The 19351-nt window shown below is 37.3% G+C and overlaps 1 protein-coding gene across 2 annotated transcripts in view; it reads right to left on the reverse strand.

Moving 5' to 3' along the window:
* Nucleotides 1–1076: 1076 nt before the first annotated feature.
* The window catches only part of PDGFRA (platelet derived growth factor receptor alpha), a 125482-nt gene continuing 107207 nt past the window's right edge, over nt 1077–19351 (reverse strand). For both annotated transcript variants that reach the window (XM_044061431.1, XM_044061432.1), the window contains exons 20-23: nt 16694–16793; nt 16475–16580; nt 15847–16082; nt 1077–5167 (exon numbers count right to left, since the gene is read on the reverse strand). In XM_044061431.1, coding sequence (XP_043917366.1) covers nt 5020–5167; nt 15847–16082; nt 16475–16580; nt 16694–16793 — 590 coding nt within the window. In that variant the 3' untranslated portion in view covers nt 1077–5019. The remainder of the gene's footprint in view (nt 5168–15846; nt 16083–16474; nt 16581–16693; nt 16794–19351) is intronic.

Raw genomic sequence — 19351 nt, forward strand, 5'->3', positions numbered from 1 at the left:
ATTAGTATCTGAACTATAAACTCCTATTTTGACAGTATTTACTGAAAAATGTATATATGTTCCTCTTTGTATATGTTTATATTGCTGTATTTGACCTCCTTGTACATACTGTATATACACGGCTTATGCATATGCAAACTGTATACATTATTGTAACTTTCTCCATTATCATACGCTGTTATGTGTCAATGATGTAAATGTCTTGTGCTTATGTTGTCATTTGTCATATTTTTCCCTCAAATCATGACTGAAAAGGATCAGTTGACCAGCTCAGTTACAAGACAAACAAAATGTAAATAAATAATTAAACAGAACACAAAGAAAGAGCTGGAAAGCTTGAGCGGTTGAGTAGTCTCTTGTTTAAGTTTCTGAATTTTAAACACTTACCGAAACTTTATGCAACAGTGGATTTTTTTTTTACTTTACAGCTGTCCAACTGGAGATTGTAAATATAAAAGACAATGTGATAAGGACCGTGTAGACGTAGGCAGCTTGTTTTAAAATTATAACTGGCAGACTAGTGTTGCTCACTTGGTAAAGGAAGGCATGTCATTTAATTTGTTTCAGTAGTACAGTGCTGACATATTGAGTAGTGTATTTTACTATTTAGGCATATAATTTGTCTCTCACATTAATAAGGTTATGGAATATCACTCAGCTTCTGTCAATAATAGAGCGATAACTCTAGGAAATTGGTAAGACAATTATGTTAACAAGTGGAATCCTTTCCAACTACTGAGAAAATATCTCTTATGGGATTTAATCCTGAAAACTAGCACAAACACAAGCCAGTGAAATAATATGTTAAATTAAAAGTATAATCTGATGCAACAGCCTCCTAGAAATTGAAACCATATTACTCAACATTCTAAAGGGCAACAACTACAAAATAACCTAACCACACGGGGCTGGGATCTCAGTTTGGTTTATATTCTATGTTAAAGATGATTTGTTTATTTTCTTATTTGCAAGAGGAAATATGATGTACCATTAATTTCAAATGCACACATATCTGATTATACCTGTACATATAATACTCAATTCAAAATGTACATCAAAAGACACCAACACCTGGAGAATATTTTAAACTTTTTTATTTTAAAATATACTTCTCAATCTCAAAAGTGCAACAGTTAACATACCTGTGGAATACAACACATTCAAAAATATAAACAAAGGCAGTGATACAGCTTGAATGGAACATGTCGGCAGTATTCTATGTCTATTTAAAATACATATATACAAAAATGATGTATGACATCATTATATAATTATATGATCTCATACCCTCCTTTAAAAAATGAACTCATTCATACAAAAATAATCAATCACTCTGACAAATCCTTGGGCAATCATATCAAAGAGGATTTCATTTTTCTTAGGCAACAGTGGAGGGTACTATTTATTACTTATTTACAAAATAAGTTGCTTCAGTGTTCATATCCCAGAAAGGACATACCCCATTCTGAAAGAAACCTTATGCTTTCAAATATTTGCTCATAGCACAATGCATTTCCTTTGATGACCTTTGCTGCATACAGAATATTTCCAGCTCAATAACTGATCTTATATACAACTCATGTTCTAAGTTTTTCACCTTTCTACAGCAATTAACAAAAGGGCAGGCTATGGCCATAATGGGGGTTTTCCAGCTCTCCCTGTATGACTCTATTAAGCCATTACAGCAGGATATGAAACAATTCCCAAAAGGGGAATAAACATATGGATAGACAGATTTAATAATTACCACGGAATGATTTAATTTCATGAATGGCAGAATGTTTAGGAAAATCTCTATAAAACAATAATAAGTGTAGCATAAGGCATCCTTCATTTCATTTGCATAGGAGAAACGCACACACACACACACACACACACACACACACACACACACACACACACACACACACACACACATGCATCCAGACACACTTACACACAAATACACATACACATATATGTACAGTCGTGATATAGCTGGGTGATGTGTTTGAACAATCACCACCACTTTATACTGCAAACATATAGTATGTATTTCACATCTGAGACCTTTCATTTATTTTGATAAGTAAAGGCATAAAGTCACTGTGTATAAAACTGAGCATATGGCTGCATTTACTATAGTTATCCTATGGCTTAAAGTCAAGACCCTAGCAGAAAAAAGAGACAAGGTATAAAGTTAGAAGGTTATATCTTTCCAACTAAACCTGCTTTGTGTTCAATTTGTGATCTTCACCCACTTCCCCCATAACAAGACACTTCTGATTTCCTTTTTCCACTCTTATCTATAACCTCCTATACTAAAGGACGTGGTTTTGCATGTCAGGGCACATTTGAGATTTGGACTAAGAAACTAATGATATAAAACAGATGCCAACATTGTAAGAAGTATCTGCAGTTTCATTTATTTCTATTTTTCTTCATTTAATAGTTTTTATGAAGATAATGATGCATAACATCTGTGGGAGACATCCTATTTTGGCAGCTTGTGCACCTATTTACCCATTTGCCCACTGGACACACAACCCCTCTTTTTCAGGGGTGGCACCTAGCAGCAATGTCTGGTTAAGTGACTTGTTCAAGGCCAAACAGTAGGCAAATGACAGCTGAGAGATTGAACCCTGTACCACAGGAACTACAACTCATAGCCTTAACCCTCTACATCATCTGCCAGGCTCTGTCTCTAACTGTCCAGCACCAGTACTGGAATCTGAAGCTCATTGAGTATGATGCCACTCAAACCTCACCTGACAACTGTTTAGTGGCTATTTCTGAGCTTAAACAATGGGGCTTAGTTTACTTATTTGAAGACTACCATATTGAATGCAACACAATAAAATCTACATAGTCAAAAAACAACAAAAATGAAAACTATTTCAATGAAATGGAATGTTATCAAAAATGCATAGAACATAGTCACATGCATAATTATTCACAGTATTTTTGTGGAGCAACGTTCATCATATGCCCCCCCTAGAGTTTATAAAGCCTTAACAAATCCAAAAACTGCAACCCTAAGCCCAAATGTAACCCCAGCCGTACCCTTTTTGTTACTCCCAAGCTAACCCCCTACTCTAAATGTGAATCCCAAGCCAACCCCCTAGTCTACGTGTGAAGTCAGTGACTGGAGAAAATAGAATAACACTGACATTTTGTCATAAAGCAAGCATGTCATTCAGGGTGACAGCTGCAAAAATCAAATGCAATTAAAATGCCTTTCATCAAACTATCCTTGAGCAACAGACCTATTCACAGTAATGGTGACGCAAGTATCCAGAGAAGGTAGACTGCTGATAAAGCAGAGGGAGAAATAAAGCTACATATGACCAGAAACAAGCAACATTTCAAAGACTTGCCCTCTAAAAATATTTGCATCATGTCCTTAATATGCATTTTTTTTTGTTTTGCGAATTAAAACAATATTAAGCATAACTTTTACAAGTAGCTTAAAGCACAGATTTGAATGATTTTCAAAGCCTACTTTGTCCGGACATTAAGATTTCATCACGTCTCTTTATTTCCTAGTGATGGAAATCAGAAGTGTCTCTCACTGTTGAAGGCAGTAAAGTTTTCATCTGATGAAGTCAATAAATATTTATAGAATACTTCAAGATGAGAATCTGGAGATTTCTCCAGAATTTCACTGCATAGCTATTAGACACTGCTCTGTGCAGTATGTGCACTAAGCATGCAAAGTTTATAAATGAAGCTGAATAAAAGTAATGCAGATGCAAAGTGCAATGGCTGATTGATTAGAAAGTTTGGTAACATATCAGCATTTCTATCATATAATTGGTCTCAAAAGGGGAGCATATAACCTTGGTTTGAAGCAAAAGTTTTTTACTTGAATTCCAGTTTTTTTTCTTTTCCTGAATTTTACAATTGCTTAACTAGTATTGGCTTAATGCCAAAAGTTATTCAAGGCAATTTCTAACCCACTTTATAATTCATTGTCTTGTACATTTTTTCTAGCAAAACAACAAAACAATCAGTTGAAAGACACAAGCAAAAATATTTAAACACAACACAGTTATCTTCAGCTCTCCAATAAACATCTGTTTAGCAAGTCAATGACAGGTCTTCTAAAATGGTGAGCAGTAAAATGGAATGTTGATCACACAAAACACAAAGACCAGGCTGCTATTATGAAAAAGCAACCCTTCATAAAAAAATTATATGTAATCATATAAAGTTAACAGACTTTACAGTTTATCTAAAATAACGGTTTGAGCTTTAAAAGTCATCCGACGGTACAGTACCATATTCCACTGCAATGAAATTAAGCAATATTTCCTTTATGATACTCTTGAGAATGAAATAAAGATAAATAGCATTTAGCTACAAAATCTGCTATAAAAAGATGTAAAAATGCCCCTATATCCAATATGTAAACAATCATATTATTATTGCTTTCATTTTTTTACATACAGTTTCAGTAAAATGTTAACAGCCTGTTAGAATGTACCTTTAACATTTTAAAAGTGGTTTAGTGTTTTTTTTTTGTCTGCTATAATTTCATTCAAAAGCAGCCTGCAATGAACTGGGAGAAGGGAAATATGATATTTTAAGTGGTCTCTCTATGGTATTTGCATGTCTGTTTCATGTTTTAGATATGTATTACATAGCATAGAATGTTTTTTTTACTAAAATATATATATATTTACATGATTTACATTTCAATCCACAACAATAAATTTCAAATCTTCACAAACAAAAACACACAAAACACGGATCTGTACCATATATGGTGTTTCCCTTTATGGCTGTACTGAGAAATAAGCCACAAGCAATGGAAGTACCGTACTTTAGAAACTGAATGTGCTAAGTCCAATTGCAACAAACTCGTGTTTTCTGCTTGAGATTGTCATTCAGCTTATGGTTTGATGTTGCTTATTACATAAGCTTCACCTGCACCCTGTGCTTTAAGTGGTTCATTTATCATCTTGCAAGAAGTCTTTTGATTTTGAAGCACGTTGTCTGTAATGGATTAAAGGTGCTCTACAGAGTCTGACAACAATGCTACAGAAAGCTGTCTTCAACTAGATCTGACGAATCAATGCATACGTCATCTACTGTTTCAATGTCCTCTATAGTTTCATCATCACGTTTGATGAAAGTTGAACTGCTGGAACCAGTTTCTATAGCACTTTCTTCAGATGTCTGGGAACTGTGACAAACAAAAAGAGAATAAAAATTAAGTAAGTAGATAATATATTATTAGAGCAATTTTCCTTCTATTCTGTTCATGCTGTACTTCACATATGAATATCAAAGAAAGAAAGGATTGCCGACAAACATTCGAATGCTAGCTCCTTATGAAAGTAGCACACCTTTACTTTTAAGTGATACGCAAACTGGACCTGAAAGGTATCTTGCTGACATTCGATAATATCTATACCAAGTAGAAGATCTATGAATCTGTACACTTCTTAAGAGACTGGGCCTGGAACAGAGAGGGAATGTGGGAATTCATGGGCAGATGTTAACGTTGTAATATAAAATGAAGTAAGCTGGAAATCTGGGAGGGAGCAGTAGAACATGTAGAACAAAGATGAAGTGGTAAGAGAATGAATAACTTAAATGAAGCCATAGTGTGGACAATATGGCATTCTGAGAACCAGAAATTTTTATTTGCAAGGGACAGTGAAACAAGTGAGTGAAATGCATTTCACATCACTATGTAAACAATCTACAGAAAAGGTGATGAAGATAGAGCTAACAGAAAGGATCTTATCAGAATATGACTCTGTTGTTCTACTTAGAACATCAAGCGGGAAAGGGAAGTAAACAAGAGACTGAGATACAATAGTTTTACATGGAAAGCTCAATATAACATATAATATAATATAATATAATATAATATAATATAATATAATATAATATAATATAATATAATATACAATGATCCCTCCATTAATATTCCAAAATGTGCATGCTGATTAGCCAGCGTGCCCATTGTAAATCCTACAATATAGCAACGGAAAAAGGTCCAGTCGCCCGGACTTTTTTCCGTTGGTATAAAGTGTCCAAAACCTTTTTATTTTTTAATAAATAAAAAAAAGAAAAAGAAAAAAAACGGAGCAACAGAGACTTTCTTTTCTCTGTTGCTTCCATTTCAAAGCATTGATGTACTGGGTATGCGTAGGAACGCAAGTCCCATACGCAGATGCAGCACATCGACACAAGGAAGCAGTATACCACCACCGGCGGAAGAATAGTAATGCGCCGTTATACAAAGACATTATTTAAGAAAAGTAAGTATTTTTTTTTCTTAAATAATGTCATTGTATAATAGCAATAACCGACTCTGTGGTTGTGGTTAATTGAAATTTACCCACGGTTGGCTTTATTTATTCACTCAGGCTTCTCCCTCATAATTAAACCACATCAACCATGGGCAAATCTTCAATATACCACACCACGTAGTTGGTTATTGCTTAAATATAACATAACATAATACAATACAATACAATACAATATAATATAATATAATGTAGTGTCATTTAATATAACATAATATTATATTATACATCTAAAATGAATAGTTAAGGAAATGTTCTTTAGAAATAAAGACTAGATTGCTTAGTACTTAACAAGCAGGCATTAAAAAAATATGTGTGCTTGGGGAAGTCAGATCAGCCAATAAGAAACATGAACTGCTGGCTGGTTAAAAAGAGAGGGGTAGCACTGGAGAGACAGAAAGTAAAAAAAATCAGGATATGAAACTAGAAATATAGGGACAAAGGTGTGTGAAGAGCAAGGCATATATATCCATTAATCTATTAGTAATAAAGATGGTGACACAAAAGGATCTGAGTGACACAAAAGGATCTGAGTTAGGCAGAAAGACAAGAAAAAGAAAATTAAAGTCGTAAATAAAAGAAAGAAGAGAAGAAATGAGTGAGAAGAGATCAAATCTGGGACCTTAAAATATGAAAATGGAAGCTTGAAGATGAAGATCAGATATACAGAAGGTTTATTTTCAGAATACCGTAAAACACAATGACAGTAAGAAATGAGGCGTAAGGTCACAAATGACATGTAGACTGACAGTTATATGAACATGTACGTGCATGAAAATGACAGTGACTGATCAGTAACTGAGAACAAAGGTACTGGAAATGGTTACCATAAAGGAACAGCACTGCAGTGATCATTAACAAGAACTACAAGCTCTGGGTAAGTAAAAATGTCAGGAAGCCTTGATATGTTAGAGCGCAGTCAGCCGCATGGCCAGAAATAAAGTAAGTATGACACTGAAAAGGGGGACAACGAGAGCTGCTAATAATGCACTGTGCAAGATGTGATGTTACATTACAGTGGTTGCTCCATTGTGGATATTTGTGTAATTAGATCATGACTGCTCTTTACTCTGTACAGCTATTTGAGACTGATGATTCAGAAATCAGATGGGTGCACAGTGCTCACATGAATGGAACAGAAATCACTGTGTACCGAGGCTGTTACAGTGATGCTGGTCACAAAGTACAGAATATCCCTGAAGGGAATGCTATCTGTGATGGTCTCTGATCATTTTTTCTCAGATTGCATTGGTTCTTGTCTCTCTCTTACAAGCATTCACACACGCACATACACACAAATCCACATATACAAACACACACACACACACACACACACACACACACACACACACACACACCTTTATACAGTTTCTCACCCAAGGCCCATATTCATTTTTATAGACTTCCACTTCTGTCCACCTGTCTTTCCTACAGAATGTTACCTATCAGTAGCGCAGTCTATGACACTACCAGTCATCCCAAAGTGACTGTAGGTTGCATCCTTTATGTTAAACAGTCATATGACTATCTATAGAACAGCTATGACAAGGGTAACAAGTCTGCACCTAGTGCATGTTTCTCCTTGCTTTTTAATATTCTTTACAATATGAACCCCACCCCATGACAGGACTGTGCATATGATAGCTAGTACAAATTAACAATTTCTTTCCAAGATGGGACAACTTGTCGCTAATGAAGGACGATGCTTCATTGGTTTGCTATATTACAAGGATACTGAAACCATAACTGTACCTCCTGTATTATTATATCCTGTGTCATAATCCACACAAGCCACAAAAATCCTTATCTGTCACAGCTACAAAGCTGATTGGATGTACAGGATATGCTTTATTGACTACATATCGTCTTAAATTACAGGTTATATTCTTATGCAGTAACTAATGTGAAGCTATGAAATCTCATTTCTCTATCACACACCCCTTGGGAAAACATAATTTCATATTAAGTACATAAATTAAATTTGGCCTAATTACTATGCTAAACTATTATTTTATTCATGAGTAAAGTGTAATTAAACATCTTTAAAAATTAAATATATTATCAAGTGAGTACAGCTTTGTACTACGTTACTCCTGAATGAGTATGTCAGTTCATTTTTGTTTACCTCCTACTTACTTGACCATTTTAGACTGTTTTCAATAGATTATAAAGTTTATTCTGATTACCTGTAAGTCACTTATGCTAGACGTCTTTTCCACCCTAATGGCTGAGTGTAATTTTTTTCAAAAGGATTTGCTTTTGTAGCTGTGCACTTCAGCTGTATCCAGAACTATGCAAAACATTGCAAGTGTTTTTTTTTAATTCAAAGCAGAGATATAACACTTCTGAAAAAATAAACAGGATCCACCAGAAGTGCAGAACACCTGCTATCATTTGTTAATTTGAGTGTAGAATTCAGTGCAACAAGTCCTTCACTTGTCCTGGCATAAACTAAAAGTAAACATTCACTGAAGCTACAGCTAGGCTAACAGAGACACCTGAAAGAATTATTTATCATGTGTACACTTTAGATTTTACTTCTTAAAAGAAGTGAATGTTTTTAAAACAAGCATGTGTTAGTGTCATATGTTCATTGCCAGTGAATCCAAGCAAATGGTTAGCAATGACTTGCCAAACAGTACTTTTGTGATTTGACCAAGCTAAATGCTGTTGAAATGCTATTTTGCCAAAAGCCTTTGCAAGTTTTTATTTTATCAAAAGCCATTGCAGTTCTGATATTACCCGAAGTGTGTGTACGTGTGTGTGTGCATGTGTGTGTGTGTGTGTGTGTGTGTGTGTGTGTGTGTGTGTGTGTGTGTGTGTGTGTGTGTGTACGCACGCCCGTGTGTGTGCATGCAAGCATGTCTTCTACAAAGATACAGCAATTTCAGCTGATCACATTAATCACTGGGTTTGAAGGATTTTTATCTGGCAGTTGGTAATTCAGGTCTGTATATGTTTCATTGTGCACATCATAGAAAAAGCAAATGAGACTCAGTATCTCAGTTATAGTTATTTTTGATTTTGCTCCATTGATACATAGGAGTTACATGCGACATGATATCCACTGAACTAATAAATTCAGACTGGCTAGCAAACATCTGGCTGATGGTTGTGGGTGGTTAGGTTGCATTATTACATTATTTATTCAGCAGGTCAACTGTAGTTTCTTTGCACTAGTGATAGCATAAGACCATCTGTGCACGTTTTTCATACTGCGTGGCCTAAGCTGGCTGATGAAGGTGGTTTGTGAGTTGTTACACCATTTCAGTTTTTGTCTGTCTGTCTGGCTGACTGGCAGGCTGTCTGATGGTACTTAGAAGTTAGCATGTGTGGATTGTATTGCATAAGAGTGTGACTGTGGGATAATGCAAGAATGTAAGTGAAAAATAAATGGCTGACAGGCATCAGGGATATGGTCTTGGGAGTCATGAAGATACTAGGGAATCAACCATATCACCCTTACTCACACATGCACAACACAATGTGTAGGGATAGCCTGCGCTAGTACCACAGAAGGATAGAAACCCTGACTACAGCCCAGATAGCCTGAGTTCAATTACCAGCTCAGTAGGCCACTGTGGTGCAGAGGTTAGCATTGTCACCTCACCACAAGAGTTTCTCCAGTTCGATTCTCAGCTGGAGTGCCTTCTGTGTAGAGTCTGCATGTCCTCCCTCGGTCAAGTGAATTTAAAGATGTGTGTGTGTGGATGTGCCTTCCTTGAAGGTTGGGCACTAGACTGGCAACTTGACACTGTAAAAACTCACTGCCAATCATTAGTGGACTGGAGTTCCACTGTGGCGACCCCTAACTGAGAAAAGCCTAAAAACTTTTTTACTCTTGACAGTACATGCACAGAGAGAGGGAGGGAGGACACAGAATGGGTGCATCCATACTGGGAAGGGAGAGATGAATGGATAGACAGATGTGCCCATTCATATATCTCAGAAAGGGAGGGATATAGGTTTCCACCTGCCTTGCATTACTGCCCTAATGACAAGGCCTCAGCTGGAGAGCAGAGGTTTATAATGATGTGGGGATATGGTGACAGGAGAGATGTGGGCAAGGCCATATCTCTCAACTGTTGTGATGCGGTCTGATGAAGTTAACACTTGTTTAACGAAAACACTCACATTTTATTTGTTTTTCTTGTGGATTTTTATCATTAAATACACCTTTGGTTAATCATCATCTGAGTGATTTATGCCTGTGAAACTCTGCTTGCCAGCATTTTTATTTATTTTGTTTGTTTTGCTGTATCTGTTTTTTTAACTGTTGTGATTTAGGTATGACACTGTAATTTTGGCCCTCAAATTTGGTCTTGTTTCTTCTTCATTTACTGATGTTTTCATAAAGTCAGACCTGATCATGGGTATACATCTGATTAGATCTACACAGAGACTCCCAACCACTAACTATATAGGATCTAATATATCAAGATCTTTTATTGTGAAAAATAATAAAAAGGGTTCCACTTTCTGACCATATGCTATGATTTTTTTAAGGACAGTGATATAATCTGTAATGGTGAGATACTGAGATGTATGAAAGTGGCAGCCCAAGCCATGATGGTGACTCCTGTCAGCAAATGTAGGGGAATACACTGGTGTTGTCTAACTCCTGTCAGCAAATGTAGGGGAGTACACGGGTGTTGTCTAACTCCTGTTAGCAAATGTTGGATAATACACAGTTGTTGTCTAACTCCTGTTAGCAAATGTTGGAGAATACACAGTTGTTGTCTAACTCCTGTCAGCAAATGTAGGAGAGTACACGGGTGTTGTCTAACTCCTATCGGCAAATGTATGGGAGTACACAGATGCTGTCACAGGGACATATGCAACCTTTTAAGTGATGCATGACTCAAACCCTCATTTCACCACCAGTGAAGGATTTACTCAAAAAAGAAAAGAAAATGTTCTCATTTCCAGGCTGCCATCTATCAAGAGCATAAGGCGCCCTCATGGCTGCCTGGATTATGGCCCCCCATGGACAGGATAGTGTCTGATTAAAGTGGCGGCTTCAGGGTCAATAGGTTTAGGAACAAAACCAGTACCAAAAAAATAGTGTAGGGCCATCTCTTTGAAAGCTATGGTGCGGTCTGGTTTTGTTACTTAGGATGTTGATCAATAAATGGTGTCTTTTTTTCAAAGATTATACTTTCTACATACAAAAGAAGGACTATTACAAGTGTCATTCTAAACATTCACTTTCCAGATCTGTAAAACTACAATTTATGCTTAAACAAGGTATCTGAAACAGTTCCATACAAAACATTAAGAACAAATTTACTTCTGTAAAACTGTTGTGTCACATTAATAATCACAGCAATACACTGCTTCAGATGGGACATAACTAAGTCACGTGAATTCTTAAAAGTATGCCTGATCTGTGAAGATAATTGTCTTTACCTAACAGGGATCACTTGAATGGTTGGCATTCATTGCATTTTGTATGTGAAATGTTTGATTGGTTGTTTTATGTGAAGTTCTTGTGTGAGCAACACACACTGTGAGATGTAGGGTTTTTTTCAGTGACAGCTGTGTGACACCTGTGCTTACTGGATGTCTTCAAACAGATCACATGAAACAGTTGTCCAATCACCAGCGGCTTTTCTTCTTTGGCATGCATAGCATTTTTACTAAGAAATCCTGGAATGGTGTACCCTGAATGGTGACTAACGTAACAATAATGTGCTCATCTTCCATTTCTTTGTACTATATGTAGGATATGGCAATCCTTAGAAGTCACTGCAAACAAAAATATTCACTACTGCCCTTTCATTTTTTGTGTATGGTGGTTTAAGAGATCTAACTGCACAGCTATAATTGTATACTACCAATAGGTTATTCCAGATCTATAAAATTGTTCCTTGGCTGTTTCATTTGGTTTGGTGGCATGATTCCGAAGTTAGTTATTTCACCTGATAGTATTAGCAGCTTTGAGTTTCACTTTACAAACTTATACCATCAGGCAAGTACAGAGTACAAATAGCACAGTTTCTTACATTTTCAAAAACAGTCTTTAAAGTTGCAAACATCTTTTATTGTCATAAATGTAACACAAAAAGAACAGGCGGTTTAGATAAAAAATAACCCTGATACTAGTGGCACTCATATTTTTGCAAGTCTGTCAAATCCATGACATACTTGTATAGGATTCCAAAATCCATCAAGAAAGATAGTGAGGAATTAGTAAATATTATTGATTCAGTAAATGTTCATGATGGAATGACAGAGGGTGACATAAGCTTGTCTAGGCTAAAATGTGTAACTTTTGACAGTACTAGTAGTCATCTTAACTCCGTTATAGTGGAATCAGAAAGAAACAGAGAAAGACATATAAGAAGCAGCTCTGTCACAGGAATGATGGTGCATTCACTGTCCACTTCCTGATGAACTGCTGTACTTGGTAGAATCTGAGGTGGACTGCACCCTCCTATGAGGCAAGTATACCAATCTCCAGGATGCTCTGTTCCTAGAAAATATTGACCAGACACAACATTCATTAGCTGTACGAGGGAGCTGAAGCATATCAGCATATGTCCTTAACCTGAGCAGGTTAATGCAACTCTCCCTTTCTTGAGCAGTCCATTTTACCTGTACTAAGAAGGAGCTCACTTGGACAGTGTCCATTATCAAAGACTGACAGGTTAAGCTGCAGGAAGGGTAGCCACATACTGGGATAAGTGAGATAGTTAGTCGCAGTTCACAAATCTGGAGACTGATGGCAGAGCCCTATCAGAAGGTGCATGAGGGGATAATGACTCTACAATCACTGACAACTCAGTGTCCAGTGAAATACCTCTATATGAAAGTTGTTAAATGGGACAGTGAAAATGGATGCAGAACAGGGATCACAAGATAAAAAGTGTCTTCCTTCAGCTGATTTTGGGTTGGCTCCACTTTCAGTACAGTGTTGTAGCAGAAGCTGAGGAGGTCTGAATTCTCAATCTCAAGGGTACCCTATTCATGGAAAATACTGACCAGACACAGCATCAGTGTCCTCAGTTTGGCCAAACCTTTAACTTCTTCAATGATGCCTGCAAGATGGAATGACCATCATTGGAGATATGCAACTCTAATCCAATGAGAGCAATTCTGTTAGGTGGAACAAGCTTGGCTTTTTTTTCAACTTATTGTTACCTCCAATGTGTGCATTAAGGATCACTTGTCAGGGTCATTAGGGGCCAGTCATGCAGGGCAATCAGAGAAACACAAGAAGTCATTGCTCTTGCAATGCCTTAACCACTATGGAAAACATCATTGGTAAAGACTCTTGGGACACTGGAAAGATCACACTTCAACAAGTGGAGCCTACCTAGAATCAGCTGAAGGAACCACTTGTAGGAATAGCAGAAAATAAAATGCCAAAAGACATTTATCATGTACAGAGGCACTTGTAGCATCAGAAATGCAACCAACAGGAGAATCACCAACCAGACTCTGACTTAACTGCTATACTCATTGAAATCACTGAAAACCAAGATGTAATGGAACAGTCTTATACCCTCTTAAAGGAGGAAGATGTGGGACTAGAACCCTCAGACTCTCTCTCTCTCTTTGTCACTGTCTCTGTCTGAAGGAGAAATATGTTCTTCAACCACTTTCAGACATACAGTCTTGGCCTTTTCCTGGTGCTCTCTGGATGCTGCATTCTCATTTATCGAATCACTTTTCAGTGATGGAAAAGATACTGCATTCTTGTTTAGCAGATCACTTTTCAGTGGCGGAGCAGACAGTTCTAAAACATGGTCATCAGAAACCTCTTGCAAAACCTACAAGTCTTTTGTTTTGGTTCTCCAAGCTGGGACAAACTTTGGAGAACTAGCTTTGCAGATGCAGTCATAAAGGTACTCATGACTGCTGCAATGGCACATAAGCAGTCTGCCTCATAGGAGGTTTTTCTTGTACAAGCAGGGAGAGCAACATTGCACAGTATGTGAGGGTCCTTGTTACCCTATATGGAAGCTTCCACTTTTCAGAGAAATGAAAGATGAAAGAAAAGAAAAAAAGACAAGTAATCATGGTGTCAAAAAACCCTGGTGGTGGTCTGTATGTGTTTCTTCATCCACCACATCTTCAAAGCTTACACAAAGAAGACCTCATTTCAGAAGGGTAGAAGTAAAATGTCTCACCTCAAGCCACGTGATTCAGCACTGAAATATCCCTAAGCTTACTGCCCTAATACAAACATCAACATACTCAGACTTAAAAGTCAACTATAAGAAAGTGACTGGCAGAGCTGTCATACAGATCATTTCCTGAGGTCGCTTGGCTCTAGTATGAGGTTCACTACCTCCTTTTCTAGAACCTGGTTCACAAGCGAGGAGTGGAAACAGGAGACAAGTAGTGAAGGGGCCTAAGGACCAACGTGGCATCAGAGAACACCCTGTAGCCCATCCCATCTACATTTGTTTACTCATTTTTGGGTTACAAAAAAAGAGACATCCTGTGTTCTATGGGATATATGATGGATTGAAGAACTCATATAAGAAATACCCTGGAATGCTTAGTTAGCATGTCAAGTCTACTTTGACAAGGGGATTGAAGAAAGCATCAGCCTTCTCATGAACAGTGGAAGCAGATTGTTTTCAGACCACATAAATGGATCTGTAAAAATAGGTTCCATAAGGGGCTGTCCTCTTGAGATTGATGCCCACCCCATTATCGATTTGGTCTTTTCGGGAGAAGGCAGAGAGATCCACTGATACCCAGACGATGAGATGAATTCTGGGTGTCAAGACATGGTTCCCTGAATGCAGGATCGTGCATACCACAGGAAACCCATTGTTCTGGGGGCTTAAATGGGGCTTTGCATTTGGTATCAAACCGCATTCCTTAGGGTGCAGTCCCACACCTGCCAAGACAAATTGTAACATACATTAAGCAAAGCAAACACATGCAATGTCCAGAGCTTTCCTGGTGATGCACGTCATGTTGGGGATCCACAGGACTTTCCTTAACTTCACAATTGGAGTCTTTCTCAGAAGTGACACATGTAGTGTCCTCAGGTGCAAGTTATGCTACTGAACCTTCTCAGGAGGGTTCAAGGGCTCATTTATATTAGCAGTCCAGATGTGGTAGTACATTGGACAGATATTCAGGTATAACAGTTGCAGTGCTGAAACCCTGAGACTCATTCCACAGGTGATTGTTGGGAGGAGGTACCTTCCTTGGGCTTATGATTGACAGCTGACAGTGGGTATGACCTTGATCCCTTGCCAAGGACAGCAGGGGACACGCACAAGGAGGTGGAGGTGACTGTAAGTTCAGACTTTGCTTGTGGAAGTTTCATGAATGCCTAACTACAAAAGCCCTTACATTTTCTCTTCTACCTGATCCTAGCCTGAGATAACATGAGAGACACACTTGCCAGTCCCCTTGTGAAATCAGTTCTACTTGTAAGTTATAGTTCTGTATCTGAACTGTAATAAATGTCAGCAGTTTTGATTCTTCCAGTCAAAGCAAAGCTGTATTACAAGCTGCTTAATATCTCATTTTATTATTTAGTCAGTGCATAAATTACATTACAGCTGAGGTCTACCTGTGTCGATTTCGTATACTGTGCTCATCATCTGATACTGGGTCGATGTCAGGTAGAGGGATAATATAGCCACTGTCTGCACTCAGGCGTTGTTCATCAAAGCCACTCTCTCTGTCCTTCAGTTTGTCTTCATTTTTGTAAGTGTTACCGATGTATGTGCTGGTACTCTCTGTTCTCATACGGGTTACAGCGGGGTGATCACTCTTCAGGAAGTCATGGCAAATCTTCTCATAGCACTGCAGGTAAAACCACATGCAGTTCATTTTAGGGGTACATGATATCTCTTACTGAAATTATGCAAACACATCTGCTAAAGCTTTTCAATCATCTTTGAAGGAGCCAAGTATAAACTGGTTCTTAGTGAAATTTTGCTTTTCACCATTACAAGACAGAAAGTGCACTAAAGATACACTAAATACATTTGTAGTAGTGTGGACAAATATTAGCTTTAGTTCACAAGTTGTTCTAAGCATTTTGTTTCCTACTACAAACACCCCACTGCCTTGTTCTCCGGTGCGAACAGTTTACCACATGTAACTACTTCTAAGCAAAGGAAAGTATTTGACATTAGTTTTTAATGAAAGCTACTGCACTACCAATGCATTCATCCAATGAACAAACAACAAACCTTCTTGTATTCCCCAGGAAGCTGTTTTGCAATGATGTCACTCAGGCGATTAAAGGAAGGCCTCTTCTCAGGTTCAGTGTTCCAACACTTCACCATAATTTCATATCTGTAAGTAAAGAAATAGCATACATGCTGAGAACATTTTCATGAAAAGGATACCTGAAAGAAGCCAAACTGGAATCTAAAAAGACTAAAAGATAATGCCACTTAAATCCTTACACGTTGTTTGTTGCATGATCAGGCTTCCCCATTCTGTAGCCACTTTTGATTTTATTATAAAATGAAGAGTCCACTGTCATTCCTGGGTATGGTGTTCCTCCTAAAAAACATAAAGTTAGGCTTTAGATAATAAATCCATTTAATAACTGTTTCAACCTGGAGATGTGACTTCAGCCATATAGCTTGAACATCTACTCTGACTTCCACATTTACATTTCATCAACATTTAATGAACTCTTGTCATCTAAAATTTGAAACATGATTATGACATGTACTGGTTTTCCACCATTGTATCTCCTGGGCTTGAATTATTAGTGAATATCACATACGCATTAAAATATGAAGGGCCTACCTCCGAGCACCCAACATCACTTGACCCACAGCAAGTTATTCTAAAAAGTTTCTGTCCTGCTCACATACAAGCAAAGCTAAAGTGATGGAGCACAAGGGAACCACATCACATTAAGTGATACATTTATAGTGGTATTCATCTTTTTTCAGAGATTTCTCCTTCCCCATATGGCTCATTTTCCTTAGACATACAGTGCTAAGTACCATTATCAGGGTTTGTGTAAACAGTGCACTAATTACAAGGCTTGTTGTAGGTTGCAGCAGTTTACAAACCGCTAGTCCATGAAGCCCTTTAGCTGCAGTATAAATAAAAGCCAAGCATTTCCTATAAACAAAGCAGTGCAATGCTAACTTTAGGAATACATGCTAAATCTGATTAAATGCTTCAATAATTGATGTCAAAGAAAAAAAAATGGAAAGAAATTAACACCTTACAGTCTGCATTACATACTGAGCATCTCAAAACTGACAAGGTACACTAGCACAGACTTGTGATGAATACAGTGGCTTAAAAAAATGAAGTGAAGTGAAGAAAAGGACATGTTAAAACTCAGAAGGCAGAAAAGAAATGTGATGCAGCCACTCTGGTGGAAACAGAACAAGTAAATATGTGATGCCTCATTTTGCAAGCTTCGGGTCTTGAATCCCCATATCCTAAAATATGATATCATCTAAGCTTTGCCAAAGAGTTCATCGTTCCAAACAAAAGGTAAAGTTGCATCACACAATAATTCAAATGAATGATTACCACTCAAAAGTGAAAACCTTAACATTTACATGACTGCTTTCTAAAACTTAGATAATTCTGTAGGGATCCTCAGAATCCATGTATAAACACAACATAGTAAACAATATTTTCATGTCTCACTCTGGTCAGCAGAACTACTAATTTAAAGACTTCTCAGTTGCTTAAAATTATTAACTTCATAAAACTTCATAGTTTGGGAAAGGATTCAAAAAGTAAGTAGTGATGTCACCCTAAGGAGCATAGAAACAATCATATCAATTTTTGGTAGAGACTAGCATGCATTTATTTCACAAAGCTGTTGTAGGCCCAAAGAGTACACAACTACACTGGGTAACAATAAGTTGAAAGACCACATTATGTTCAAGATCAATCCACATGACCCATGTTACAGACTGCTACACTCTAATAGAAGATAGAGACCACTTGGCCCTTCTAGTACTTCCATTTCACTTACTTTTGGGTAAAATAGAGAACATACTCAACCTGCATCTTCTTTCCGTCTTTCACCGAACATAGCAATTTCATTACGTTTGCCCTCTGCACTCTTTCTTGCACTATTTTTGATGGTGCTACCCTTTTGGAAATGCCATCCCAACTATCCACCACATTTTCCATGAAAAGTGCTTTCTGTCATCTGAGTTTTCTACCTACATCTTCAAACTGTGGCCAGCTTTTCTCATACACCTCCTGTTTTGAAACAATCTGTAGGTTTCTTTGAGATAAATAAATGTTAATACAATATCATATTTGGTCTTCTTTACATGCAAATGGAATGTGTGGATATATTGCACTCATTCTTTATGCTTTCTTTTTGTTTATATTTTACTTTAAGTATTTTTCTATGTTTTATGTTTGCTATCCTCCACTGCAATGCATGTATATTGCCTTTGTGGTTTTGTCAGGTACAAATGAGGTCCACAAAAACTGACAAAATATTTCTCATGGGACTTACTAGCTGTCTGTACAGAATTATAACATCATACTTCGTATGCATGTTTCTACTTTATCTAGTTTCATTTTTAGTTTGTTACAATGCATGCGTACTTTTAGACAATCTGAAATGAGAACAGGTTTAGTTATATTACTGCAACAGCTCCTGCTTCCTCTCTAAATCTGGATTCCTTTCATATGTTATTGCTTCCCCACTTTCATTTTCTGCACTGAAGTTAATCTGCCATTCTTCAGACCTTAACAAGTGGCTCCCTAGTTTTTCCATGTACATTCCCTTTTGCATATCTCTATGCTTTCAGCAAACTAAAGTATATAATTTTCCTTCCAGATTTTGTACAACTTCACTTAAAAACTGTGCTGAAAAGGACTGGTCCCTGTAATGACCCCTGTAGTAACAAAATAATGACTACATTTTCATGAATGGAATGCTTTTTTCTTTGTCCCTCAGCATCCTTTAGTCTAGCCAAGATGTCACCAAATCTGTCACCCCATAACTCATCTTAAGGTGGTTTACGCACTAACCTTTTGACGGATGTGGTTTGAAATGCTTGTTGAAATTTAAATATATGACATATACAGATTATTTCTCACATTCTGGGCTTGCCCCA

The sequence above is a fragment of the Protopterus annectens genome, chromosome 2.part0 (genome assembly GCF_019279795.1).
Source record: "Protopterus annectens isolate FY-2018-M chromosome 2.part0, PAN1.0, whole genome shotgun sequence".
NCBI lineage: Eukaryota > Metazoa > Chordata > Ceratodontiformes > Protopteridae > Protopterus > Protopterus annectens.